Raw genomic sequence first — 12,371 nt, forward strand, 5'->3', positions numbered from 1 at the left:
TGTGATAAAAAATTTTCTGTATAGGAAAAGTGATTTTTTATACATACCCATGAGGTCAGCAAATCCTCCAACTGGCAATCGGCAGGTTCCAGTAACAAACTGCAGAAGTCTCATTCTCTTCTCATTATCAATTTCTTTAACAAACTGTTAAAAAAAAAACAACACACACACAAAAAAAAAACAACACATAAATATAAAGAGATCTATAGGTCTTATGTTACATTTAGCATAAACAAGAATGGAAAACCATCATTTCAAATGATCTTGCAGTGTTAGATGCACTAGATAATGACTATTCCCTACCACTGTGGATGGAGGAGCTTCTCCATTTTTGTCAAAGCCCTGCCAACCTTTCCCTATATATATCTTAGGACCACATCCTTTCAGGGAGATAGAAAAAGAAAAGTGCCCTGGGTCTAAAAGCTTCCTACTCACTAAATTTCAAGATTAACTCTTCTAGAGCAGCCCCTTATTCTACCTCCCAGATATGCTTGTCCTATAGGATATTTATGTGGTTACATAGGGCAGAGCTTAAATCAGTATAGACTTTTTGGTTTTATGAACAAATGAAATCTAGCTCATAGAATTCTGACCCAGATATATCTCAAAAACCTCTTCTCAATGTTCTCTAGGTTTTAGTGTAGTTATTCTCTACCAGAATCAGGTGGCTTTCAACTCCTACAACTCTGACTCAAAACATTAGGTTTATGGAAGACACTTTCTAGCCTGTAGCACAAGTGTTTTGATTCAGCCAAATAGTTTTGGTAAATAATTTTTATCCTATTGTACTATTGTCAAGTATTTTACAATGCTAATCCTAGTTATAAAAGTTCAGTTCATCTTTACATAAGTAATAGACATTTTAAAATTTTTTATTTTTTTATTGTGGTAAAATATAACAAAATTTACCATTTTAAGCATACAATTCTATGGCATTAAGTATGGTGCACATTGCTGTGTAACCATTAGCACTATTTCCAGAACTTTATCATCCTAAACCAAAACTTTAAATTCATGAAACTTATCTCTTCACCCCCTAGCACCCAATAGCCCTTGTTAATCACTATTCTACTTTCTGTCTCTATGAATTGCCTATTCTAGACACTTCATATAAGTGGAATCATGGAATCATACAATCTTTGTCCTTTTGTGACTGGCTTATTTAACTCAGCATTACCTCCTTAAGGTTCACCCCTGGTATAGCCTGCCAGAATTAACTTTCTCTTTAAGGCTTGATAATATTCCATTGTAAGTGTACATTCATCTTTCCATTCATCTGTTGATGGACACTTAAGCTGCTTCTACCTTTTGGCTTTTGTGAATAACACTATCATGAACATAGGTATACAAGTATATGTTTGAGTCCTAGCTTTCATTTCTTTAGGGTATACGTAGGAAAACTACTAGATATATTAATTTTATATTTAGCTTTTTGAGGAGCTTCAAACTGTTTTTTCACAGTTGTGCCATTTTACATTCCCACCAGCAATGCAGGAGAGTTGCAATTTCTCCACATCCTCAACAAGGATGATTGTTTTCTATTTCTTGATAACAGCCATGTTAGTAATGGATATGAAATAGTATCTCATTGTGGTTTTGATTTGCACTTCCCTAATGATTAGTCCTTTGAATATCTTCTCATGTGCTTATAGCAGATATTTTTTGAAGACACACTATGATTCCAAACCAGGTCACTCCCTTAAGTCTTGCCTTCTGAAATATTATATAGTCTTAATGAAGTATGAATGGTGAAAACCATACTTTAGACAGTTCTATAAAATTCCAAAACCCAGGGACCCCTGGGTGGCTCAGAGGTTTAGTGCCTGCCTTCAGCTCAGGGCATGATCCTGGAGTCCCGGGATCAAGTCCCACATCGGGCTCCCTGCATGGAGCCTGCTTCTCCCTCTGCCTGTGTCTCTGCCTCTCTGTGTCTCTCATGAATAAATAAATAAAATCTTAAAAAAAAAAAATTCCAAAAGCATTTAGATCAAATGCAGCGGAATCATCATCTGGAGTTCTTATACTCTTGGGCAAAGGTGCAAGGTGTATGTTGCCTACTCAGCAATAGTCTTTTAAAAATGCTATTAAAATCTTTCTTTTTAGAAGTTTTGATTCCATATAACTAACATAATTATATTAGTTTCAGTGTACAATATAGTGATTCAACAATTCTATACATTACTCAGTACTCATCAGGGTAAGTGTACTCTTAAACCTCTTCACTTGTTTCACCCATCCCACCTATCTCCTCTCTGGTAACTATCAGTTTGTTCTCTCTAGTTAAGGGTCTGTTTTTTGGCTTATTCTTTTTCTTTGTTTGTTTCTTAAGTTCCACTCGAGTGAAATCATATGGTATTTGTCTTTCTCTGGCTGACTTATTTCACTTAGTATTACACCATCTAGATCCATTCATAATATTGCAAATGGCAAGATTTCATTCCTTTTTTAAGATTTCATTCTTTTTTTATGGCTAAATAATATTCCATCATGTGTGTATACACATACACCACATCTTGATTCATTCATTTATCAATGGACACCTGGGTTGCTTCCATAACTTAGCAATTATACAGTCTATTCATTTATTATCAAGCATAGGATGGAATGAAGTACTTCAATATACTAGTACAGTTTGTTCTATGACTTTCTTCCATATATGGTAAGCAATTTCTAAAAAATTATGATGTATCTGCCAATAGAAATAAACTGAGACAAACCTGCCAAAACCACATGATTTGTTTGCTTGTCCTAGTGTAATGACGGTAGATGGCATGTCTTTGCCAGTCGTTCAAATCAATCTCTTGCATTCCGCATAAAAGGACCTTTGGAGATTTGAAAAAAAAAGAAAAAAAAGATGGTTTCTTTACAACCTATATAAAAATGCTAGACCTAGAGAAGGAAAGACTAATATTCAACATTTCAAAAAAAAAAAAAAATTAATCGGAAGGCTTAGGCTTATAAGCTGTGCATTAAGAATTGCATCTACATTATTTATGAAAGTTGAGTTTCCATTGATGGTGTCATATATACATATAGTCAGGTAAATAAGTCACTCACTGTAGAGACGTTCTAATAGTAATACTTTTTTGGGAGGGTAACACTTTTATATTTTTGGATAAATTATGGACTTTTTAAACCACTAGGGATGCTTCAAAACATCCTGCTAGCATAAAAAATGCTATTGCTACTGGAAAGGTAAGAAAGTGAGCTGAAAGCAGACCCTTGAAGGCATTATTTACCAGCATGCTGCAGAGGAAATAAGAAAAACACATTACCTCTAATTCCTTTGCGTCAAAGTATTGCAAATACTGCTGGGGAAGGATTTCATTAAAGCCCTCAAAGAAAGCTTGTGTTTGTTCTTCAACACCTCGAGACAACCTCCATTCAGCTACCATTCTGGTAAATAAATATTGAAAAAGCTATCAGGAAGTTTAAATTTTACCTTTAAATTCTGAGTATAAAATTTTTTTAACTTTATTATGAAAAACTTCAAATATTTATAAAGTAGGATAGAATGAACCACATATATATCCCAGCTTCAGTACACCAATTTTATTATGTATCTACCCATACCCTAAGTATCATATACTATCATTTTAAACATAAATAATTCAGCATGTATCTCTGCAAGATAGTCTCTTTTTGAAAACAACCGCAATTCTATTATCACCCAAAAAAGTAATAATTTCTTTATAGCCAAATATTCAGTGCTCAAATTCTGATTGACTCAATTTAACAACTGCTTCAATCAGCAACTTAAAAGGGTTCATATGCTGCAAAAGTTTCTTAAGCTTTTAACTTAATCGATTTCTCCTTTGCCAATGTTTTTGAATAAAAATACTTCTTTTGATGATTTATTTTAGAGAGAGTGTGCACACAAGTGAGAGAGTGTGTGTAAGTCAAGGAGTAGGGACAGCTAAGAGGGAGAGACAGACTTTCTGGCAGGTTTCCTGTTGAGCGGGGAGCCCGAAGTGAAGCTGGATCCCACCACCCTGAGATCAGAACCCGAGCAAAAACCAAAAGTCGAAAGCTTAACTGACTGAGCCAGCCAGGTGCCCCTTGAATTAAAATACTTTTAAGGGGGACACCTGGGTGGCTCAGAGGTTGAGCATCTGCTTTCGGCTCAGGGTATGATCGTGATCCTCTTAAAGTGCCGGGATCAAGTCCCACATTGGGCTCCCCGCATGGAGTCTGCTTCTCCCTCTGCCTATGTCTCTGCTTCTCTCTTTCTGTGTCTTTCATGAATAAATAAATAAAATCCTAAAAAAAAATACTTGTAATAAAAATTCTCAAAAATCTCTACTGAAGATTTTAGATTTCAACTTTGACTTTTTTTTAAAGATTTGAGAGAGCACAAGAGAGATGGGGGGCAGAAGGAGAAGGAGAAGTAGACTCCCCAATGAGCAAGAAGCTCAATCCTAGGACACTGGGATCATGACCTGAGCCAAAGGAAGATGCTTAACCATGAATAAGCTACCCAGGAACCCCAACTTTGACTTTAATCTTCATCTACTGGGGACATATTAACAGAGTTAAAAATCACAACAAATACAAGCTGGGTTTTTTTTTCCATTTTAGTGTAAGTTTACTTTTTAACAATTAAAAAAAAAGATTTATTTATTTATTCATGATAGACAGAGAGAGGCAGAGACACAGGCAGAGGGAGAAGCAGGCCCCATGCAGGGAGCCCCGACGCGGGACTCAATCCCGGGACTCCAGGATCGCACCCTGGGCCAAAGGCAGGCGCCAAACCACTGAGCCACCCAGGGATCCTAACTTTTTAATAATTTTAATGAGCAAACAAAAATATATATTTTTGGTATTTGATCACTTGACCAAAAAAGTCCTAAAGTTTGCTGAAGCCTCCGAAATTTTGGGAAATGGCAGTGTAGGCTGTAATGGACTAATCTGCCTGGTGATTATAATGATAAACTCTGGGCATGTTCTTAAAAAGAACTACTATTTTTTAAAAAGATTTTATTTATTTATTCATGAGAGACACACACAAGAAAGAGAAAGAGAGAGAGGCAGGGACACAGGCAGAGGGAGAAGAAGGCTCCTCCATGCAGAGAGCCCAAATCAAGACTTGATCCTGGGACCCCAGGATCACGCCCTGGACTGAAAGCAGGCGCTGAACTGCTGAGCCACCCAGGCACCCCCAAAAACTACTATTTGAAGGCATTAGAGAAAAATCAAAGGCAGGGAAAAATTACTGGGCGTAACATTCTAGAAGTAGGTTGACACATTGAAACAGATTCATATTACTAATAGGCTTTTCTCCTGAGGGCATTTCCCAGTTTAGAGAGCACGAGAGAATGAAGCTCAAACAGAGAGCAACAGTCTCATTGGGCTGAGGAGACATGAGGTTATTACCAGTTTGAAGCTACCAAAACTGGTATGGAAAAATCCCAGAAAGAAAGAAGACAAATTCCAAATCTGCACAGGAATTTACTTCAAATCCTTAGCGGATTGCTAAATACAATACACATGTAAAGAATGATAAGCCTCCAAAGAACCCTGTGCAAAGCAACAACTGAAAAGTCAAAGACTCAAGCAGAAATTTCAGCAGCTACCTTGTGCCAGTGGACAAAATTTAAGTTTACATCCCACAAAGTTACATGGTAAACACCTTAGGCTTTCCATCGTTAAGGAGAAAGGGCCATGTTTTTTTTGTTTTGTTTTGTTTTGTTTTTTTAAGATTTTTATTTATTTATTCATGAGAGACAGAGAGAGAGAGAGAGAGAGATGCAGAGACACAGGCAGAGGAAGAAGCAGGCTCCATGCAGAAAGCCCAACATGGGACTCGATCCCGGGGTTTCCAGGATCAGGCCGTGGGCCGAAGGTGGCGCCAAACCGCTGAGCCACCCGGGCTGCCCCAGAAAGGGCCATGTTTTAGGAATAAAGGTTGTTTTAGGATTAAAGGGAAAATGGAAATAGACCAGCTCTAGCAAGCTTCCACAGGATCAATGTGATCTACCCTTAATTTAACTGCCTGTCAAAACAAAACTCAATATTCTTCAGAGGAAGAACAAAGAATCCAGAGTCTACTGTGTCTCATCCACAATAAGAAATGACTATACATGCCAAGAAGCAGGAAAATGTGACTCATACACAAGGGAAAATAAGTCTATAGAATTAGACTCACAGATAGTCTAATGTTGAAGTTAGCAGACAGAATTTTTAAAAGCTATTAAAAATGTTTTAGAACCAAATGGAAATTACAGAATATCTGAGTATCTAGAAATGAAAATTTTATTGGATGGGCTTAATAACAGTGAATTCAAAAGCAGGTCAATCAAAATGATAAAAAAAAAAAAAGATAAAAAATATATACAGTATCTGAGATGGGATAGTATCAAAGGTTAAATATGCATCTAAATGAAGTCTGAAGTATGCAGAGATGGAACGAAGCAAAGGGAATATCATAATGTCTCCAAATTTTCCACAACTGCTGAAATGGCATCAATCACAGATACAAAAAGCTCAGCAAATGCCAACTTGGATAACTATAAAAGCAATCCTAACTGAGTATATTAGAGTCAAAATGTTAAACAGCAAAATTAAAGAGAAACTCTTTGAAAAACCACAGAAAACACACTCACTCAGAACAAAAAAGCCAATGGCTCACATCATCAAAAACAAGAGAATGACATTATTGAAAATGCTAAAAAAAACAGGGGAAAAACCCTCTTAAGCTTAGAATTCTAAATCAGAATTTATTGCCAGAAGTTGCACACTAAGAAAAATTATGAAGTTTTTTAAACTGAAAGGACATGGTCACAGATGGAAAAGCAGAAGAAAATTCTGCAGGAAGAAATGACGTGGATAGAACTAGAGATTATTATATTTAATGAAGTAAGTCAGACAACAACAAATACCATATGACTTCATTGTATGTGGAATTTAAGAAACAAAAGGAAAAAAATAAAAACAAATCAAGAAACACTCTTTATAATTCAGAATTGAATTCTGAATTCAGAATTTGGAATTCTGGTAGAAGGGACAGGGTACGGGGATGGGTGACGCAGGTGGTGGGGAATAAGGAGTGCACATTTGTTGTGAAGAGCACCAGATGAGGATGAGGATGATGTACAGAAGGGCTGATTCACTATAACATACACCCAAAACTAATCTTATACTGTATATTAACTGGAATGAATGAATGAATTTATTTATTTAGATTATGTTTATTTGTTATTTATTTATTTAGATTTTATTTATTCATGAGAGAGAGAGAGAGAGAGAGAGAGAGAGAGAGAGAATGCCCGTGCATGCATCAGAGACACAGGCAGGAGAAGCAGGCTCCATGCAGGGAGTCTGACATGGCATTCAATCCCGGGTCTCCAGGATCACACCCTGGGCCGAAGGCGGTGCTAAACCGCTGAGCCACCAGGGCTACCCTACTAAATGGAATTTAAATAAAAACTTAAAAACATCTAATAATTGCTTGAAGCAAGAACTAATAATAATGTGGTTTATAAGGTAAGAAATCTGACAACAGTTGCACAAATGGTTAGAGATAACTGAAATTATATTATGAGCTTCTTACTATTGTACAAGTAGTAGTGTAATATTATATGTTATATAAATATGTATATAATCTTAATTATAAGTGAGACATTAATTATAAGTGAGACATTATGGATATGTATTATAATCATTAGAGCAGTCACTAAAATAATTAAAGAGGGATAGTTTTAAAAAAATCTGACAAAAAAAAAAAAAATCTGACAGGTTAAAAAAACTATTAATTCAAAAGAAGGCAGGAAAGGAAGAACAAAGGAAGTTAGGATAATTAAACAAATAGCAAGGTGGCAGACTTCACTCCAACCATATCAGTAATCATATTAAATGTAAATGGTACTAAACAGTGCATTTAAAAAGTTAAGATTATCAGACTGGATGAAAATATTAAGATCCAAGAATATGCTACTTGTCAGAAACATACTTTAAATACACAGATATACAGGGCAGCCTGGGTGGCTCAGCGGTTTAGTGCTGCCTCCAGTGTGATCCTGGAGACCCAGGATTGAGTCCCATGTCGGGCACCCTGCATGGGGCCTGCTTTTCCCTTTGCCTGTGTCTCTGCCTCTCTCTCTCTGTGTCTCTCATGAGTAAATAAAATCTTAAAAAAAAAATTTTTTTAATAAATACACAGAGACAGGACTGAAAACTAAAGGATAGGGGAAGATCTATTACACAAATACTAGTCACAGGAAGGCTGGAGTGAATATATTAATATTGAAAAAGTGAAAAAGCAAGCAAGAGACCCAGAAACTGTAACTCAAGAAAAAGCAGATATATGGAAACTAACGCTGCTCTAACAGAGCTGGTGTTGAGATTATGTGAATGAACCATAACTCTTGACACTAAAGTATCAATCAATTCAGCAAGCATGAGAGGATACATTATAAATTATTTTACTTATAAATTTTATCTGATCTTAGAGTACTCCCCACAAAAATATCTGCATATAAATTTCAGATTCTTTTCAATGACTCAATGTTACATGGCATAGTGGTTACAGACTGGTATTAAAAGAGTGACCTAGCACTATTTCTACTCTTAAAACTCCCAATTTGGGAGAAAAAAAGTGAAAGTTCTATATAATCAACATTCTTTCCTATCCCTTCATAATCTTCAAATTGTGGTTAAACTGAAAATATGCCAAGAAAAGGGGTATAAACCTATCAGTACCCATTAGATTAATTCTTTGTAAAATTTAGTTTAAGTTAACTGGCACGACAGTCTCTCTACCCTGCTGCCTCCACAAGAATCTGTTCTACTTCTTGTTCTGCTGCCAGATGTTAAAATTGAAATTTAGATTGTCTACCTAATTTGGTCCTTAATTTTTTTTTTAAGATTGGGGGGGGGGGGGGCAAAGACACAGGAGGAGGAAGAAGCAGGCTCCATCCTGGGAGCCCGACGTGGGACTTGATTCCGGGATTCCAGGATCACGCCCTGGGCCAAAGGCAGGCTCTAAACCGCTGAGCCACCCAGGGATCCCGGTCCTTAATTTCTTATAATGTGGCTTCTCTATCTACCACTTGGGTATAGTTCTAACTGTTCTCTTAAGGGTTATAATAACTTATTAGCCTCCATATCTTCTAAAGATTCCTCATTTTCCTTGGCCTCTGAAATGCAGGACATGGTAGAATGGGATATCAGCTCTGAGCTGCCTAAAAGCACCACCACACACTATACTTCCCTAGTTACTATTTGCGACTTGTGCTTTCCAGCCTTTGTATCTCTGCCCATAACTTCAGTTCTCATTTCTACACAAGTGAATCCTCCCCAACCTTCAAAGCTCATATTAAATATCACCAGCTACTTGCTGCATAACAACTAAATGATGTCTCCCTCATTTGACTTTCCATAGCACTTTCCTTGTTCCTCTCTCAACATACTTGTAAGTTAGAAAGCAATCAATCACGTCCTTGTTATACATGATCAGTTCTCATAATGATTAGTAAAAAGGCAAACATTATTTTAAAATACTGTCCACTAGTATCACTAGGCAATTATCAATGTGCTGTAGCCCAACAGAAAGGCTAAAGTACGTTAAAAGGAGCATTCTCTCACCTGATATATTCCTCTTTATTTTCTTCTGTCACAAGAATATTGCCACCATTAGGTTTCAAATCATGACTCTTGATTTCACCTAAAATTTCTTTATCGACAGAGAAGTACATTTCCAAACCACATTCCTCAATATTGTTTTCTCTGCACAAATGAAATTAATACTATTTGTTACACTAATTCAATCATATAAAAAGTATTTAACTAAAGGACTGTGTTTTTCAATAATTACTCTAAAACCATAGGATCAAAATAATATGAAAACTGGAAAGATTACGCTCTAAAGTCATATTTTTACCTAACATATCAGGTGTATTCTGTAAAATCTATTATACTGGATGAGACAAGTTTAATATTTAAATTCAATAAACCAATTACTTGCTTATAGTTTGGGCAGGTTACCAACACCATAATGAAATCATATAGACTATATTTTGATAAATTAAACGGAAACAAACTTACTTAACCCAGATGAGAGAATTGTAAAATTCTGGATCAATAGATTCTAAATCCTTCAGTCCAACTGGTTTGTTCAATATACGCTTATAGAATGGCAAAGAAAAACCTGTGTCTATGAATTTTCCATGGAACAGAGCCTATATGAGAAGAAAATAAACCTTTTATGATAGAATGTTAGATTAATTAATTCTTCATATAAAGCTCCCCTGTCATCTATTATGGCACATTTTTGGGAAAATAGCAAATATAACAAACCAATCTTAAAAAAAAAATCTTAGTGATGAGAAAATTTCAAATGAGAAAGTTAAATGTCAAAGAAACAATACCTTAATATTGGTGAATTAGCAAAGTAAACAGAGTTCACCAGTACTTACCATAGCAATAAACCTGCCAATAAAACGAAAATATTTCAGGTGATCTGGATTGATGTAAGAAGCGGGATTGATCTGCAAGCAGTAGTTATCCTTCCCTGCATATTCAAACAGGCAATACATTGGGTTCAACACCTCGTGTGACAAAAGAAAGAACCACTCTCTGAAATCAAAAGAAAATTTAGGGTGAAAAAACCATGCCAATAAATCAAAGTGCAGTGCTACAAAGTTCTTAGGAATCTATACTCCTTGGCTGGTGACAGTTTTCTAATCTCATGTTGATTTTTAACTGCTTCTATTCAGATAGACATCTAATTTATAGAGATGATACTTACACACTCCATATTATATTTCAGAGAATCTAAGACATCATCGACTTAAAAGACACCATTATTCAATGAGCTACTAAAAATTTTTCTAATTATAATTGTGATACACATCCCAATGTCAGAGACATTTAAATCAATTTATCAATTAGTGAGCATTAGTCTTAGAATCAATGAAATACTATTATAGAGCCAAGTTTAATATTCACTATTAACCCATGTAGTTAAAGCAGCTGAAGGAGGTCTAATATTATTCCATCTGTTACTAAGCCTCACAGCAATTCTCATCAGATGTCACTGCTCTCTAAAAAACTTCCAGCTTTGCGCAGTGGCAGCATCACAGCCAATGAGGTTTATCTGAGGCACGATTATTGCTAATTGAAAAAACTTCCAATTTCACAAACACAATAAAACACTTAATTGAAGCCACTCATTCATTAGATAAATGCTCTGAGGACCTCTAAGTCAACTGTGAAAATATCAACCAATATTGAAATAAGATTATAGTTACTATACACTATGAGTAGGCCTGATTAAACAGAAAGCAGAATGGATCTGGGCAATACAAATGATATTAGCTTGTGTCTGAGATTTCTTTTCCTATAAATCATGGCCCCTGGTGGTAATGCTGCTTATACTTATTATTTGATTTTCTAATTAAGAATAAATGCCCTCCTCCTGAATTACCTTTAACTTATACAAAATTAAATGTTTTTACTCATTATTTACCAGTGGTTACTTCACATATTTTCAAATGTGAACTTTAACACATAGCATAAATAAGAACTACTAAAATGTAGCTATCAATTAGTGAGCAAACAAAAATGCAGGGTCTGAACTAGGTCATTAATAAACACTATTTCTACTCTTCACAATAATCCTAGAAAAGCAGATGTGACTATTCTTATTTTACAGATGGAATGGAAGATATTTGCCCCAGGTTGTACTACTGAGTGCAGAAAAAGGATTCAAATCCAGTCTTGACTCCAAAGTCCTTGCTTTCCATACTACCACTGCTAGGCAAATATTTAGCCTGATGTGCTATACTGTTATGGAATAAGCAAAGGAATTTCTTACTTGAGTTTATCTTCCAGGGTATGATTAGAAACTCCAAATATTAAGAAAGCAGAATTTAAAATTTCAACCCCTTTTTGATACATCCCTCTATTCTTTTTTTTTTTTTTAGATTACTTATTTATTCATGAGAGACAGAGAGAGAGAAAGAGAAGCAGAGACACAGGCAGAGGGAGAAACAGGCTCCAAACAGGAAGCACAAACGTGGGACTCGATCCCAGGTCTCCAGGATCACACCCTGGGCCGAAGGCCGCGCCAAACTGCTGAGCCACCCGGGATGCCCATCCGTCTGTATTCTTAAAACAGATATATTATCTCAGTTGGGAATTGAGTGGCTATTATCTGTATCAGTAATCTGTGATGGGGAAAATAACCTGATCACTATAGGGCCTTGTATTATGTTCTATGGAACAAATATGAGGCAGTAGACTAAACACTGACTTCTGGTTGTATGATGCAAACTTTGCATCCAGGCTCTACATCTTAGTTATGTACCCGAGGTGAGTCTCGAAACCTCATTATTATCTATAAAATGCTACCTCACAGGATTATCCTAAGGAAT

The 12,371-nt window shown here is 35.9% G+C and overlaps 1 protein-coding gene and 1 pseudogene across 6 annotated transcripts in view; one reads left to right on the plus strand and one right to left on the minus strand.

The window, feature by feature from the left end:
- The window catches only part of ITCH (itchy E3 ubiquitin protein ligase), a 156,752-nt gene that overhangs the window by 12,872 nt on the left and 131,509 nt on the right, over window positions 1-12,371 (minus strand). For all 6 annotated transcript variants that reach the window (XM_041732262.1, XM_041732259.1, XM_041732264.1 and 3 more), the window contains 6 exons: window positions 10,413-10,572; window positions 10,042-10,175; window positions 9,583-9,723; window positions 3,276-3,396; window positions 2,718-2,822; window positions 48-144 (listed from right to left, as the gene is read on the minus strand). In XM_041732262.1, coding sequence (XP_041588196.1) covers window positions 48-144; window positions 2,718-2,822; window positions 3,276-3,396; window positions 9,583-9,723; window positions 10,042-10,175; window positions 10,413-10,572 — 758 coding nt within the window. The remainder of the gene's footprint in view (window positions 1-47; window positions 145-2,717; window positions 2,823-3,275; window positions 3,397-9,582; window positions 9,724-10,041; window positions 10,176-10,412; window positions 10,573-12,371) is intronic.
- LOC121478458 lies at window positions 11,053-11,177 on the plus strand (annotated as a pseudogene).

Source organism: Vulpes lagopus, chromosome 18 (genome assembly GCF_018345385.1).
Source record: "Vulpes lagopus strain Blue_001 chromosome 18, ASM1834538v1, whole genome shotgun sequence".
NCBI lineage: Eukaryota > Metazoa > Chordata > Mammalia > Carnivora > Canidae > Vulpes > Vulpes lagopus.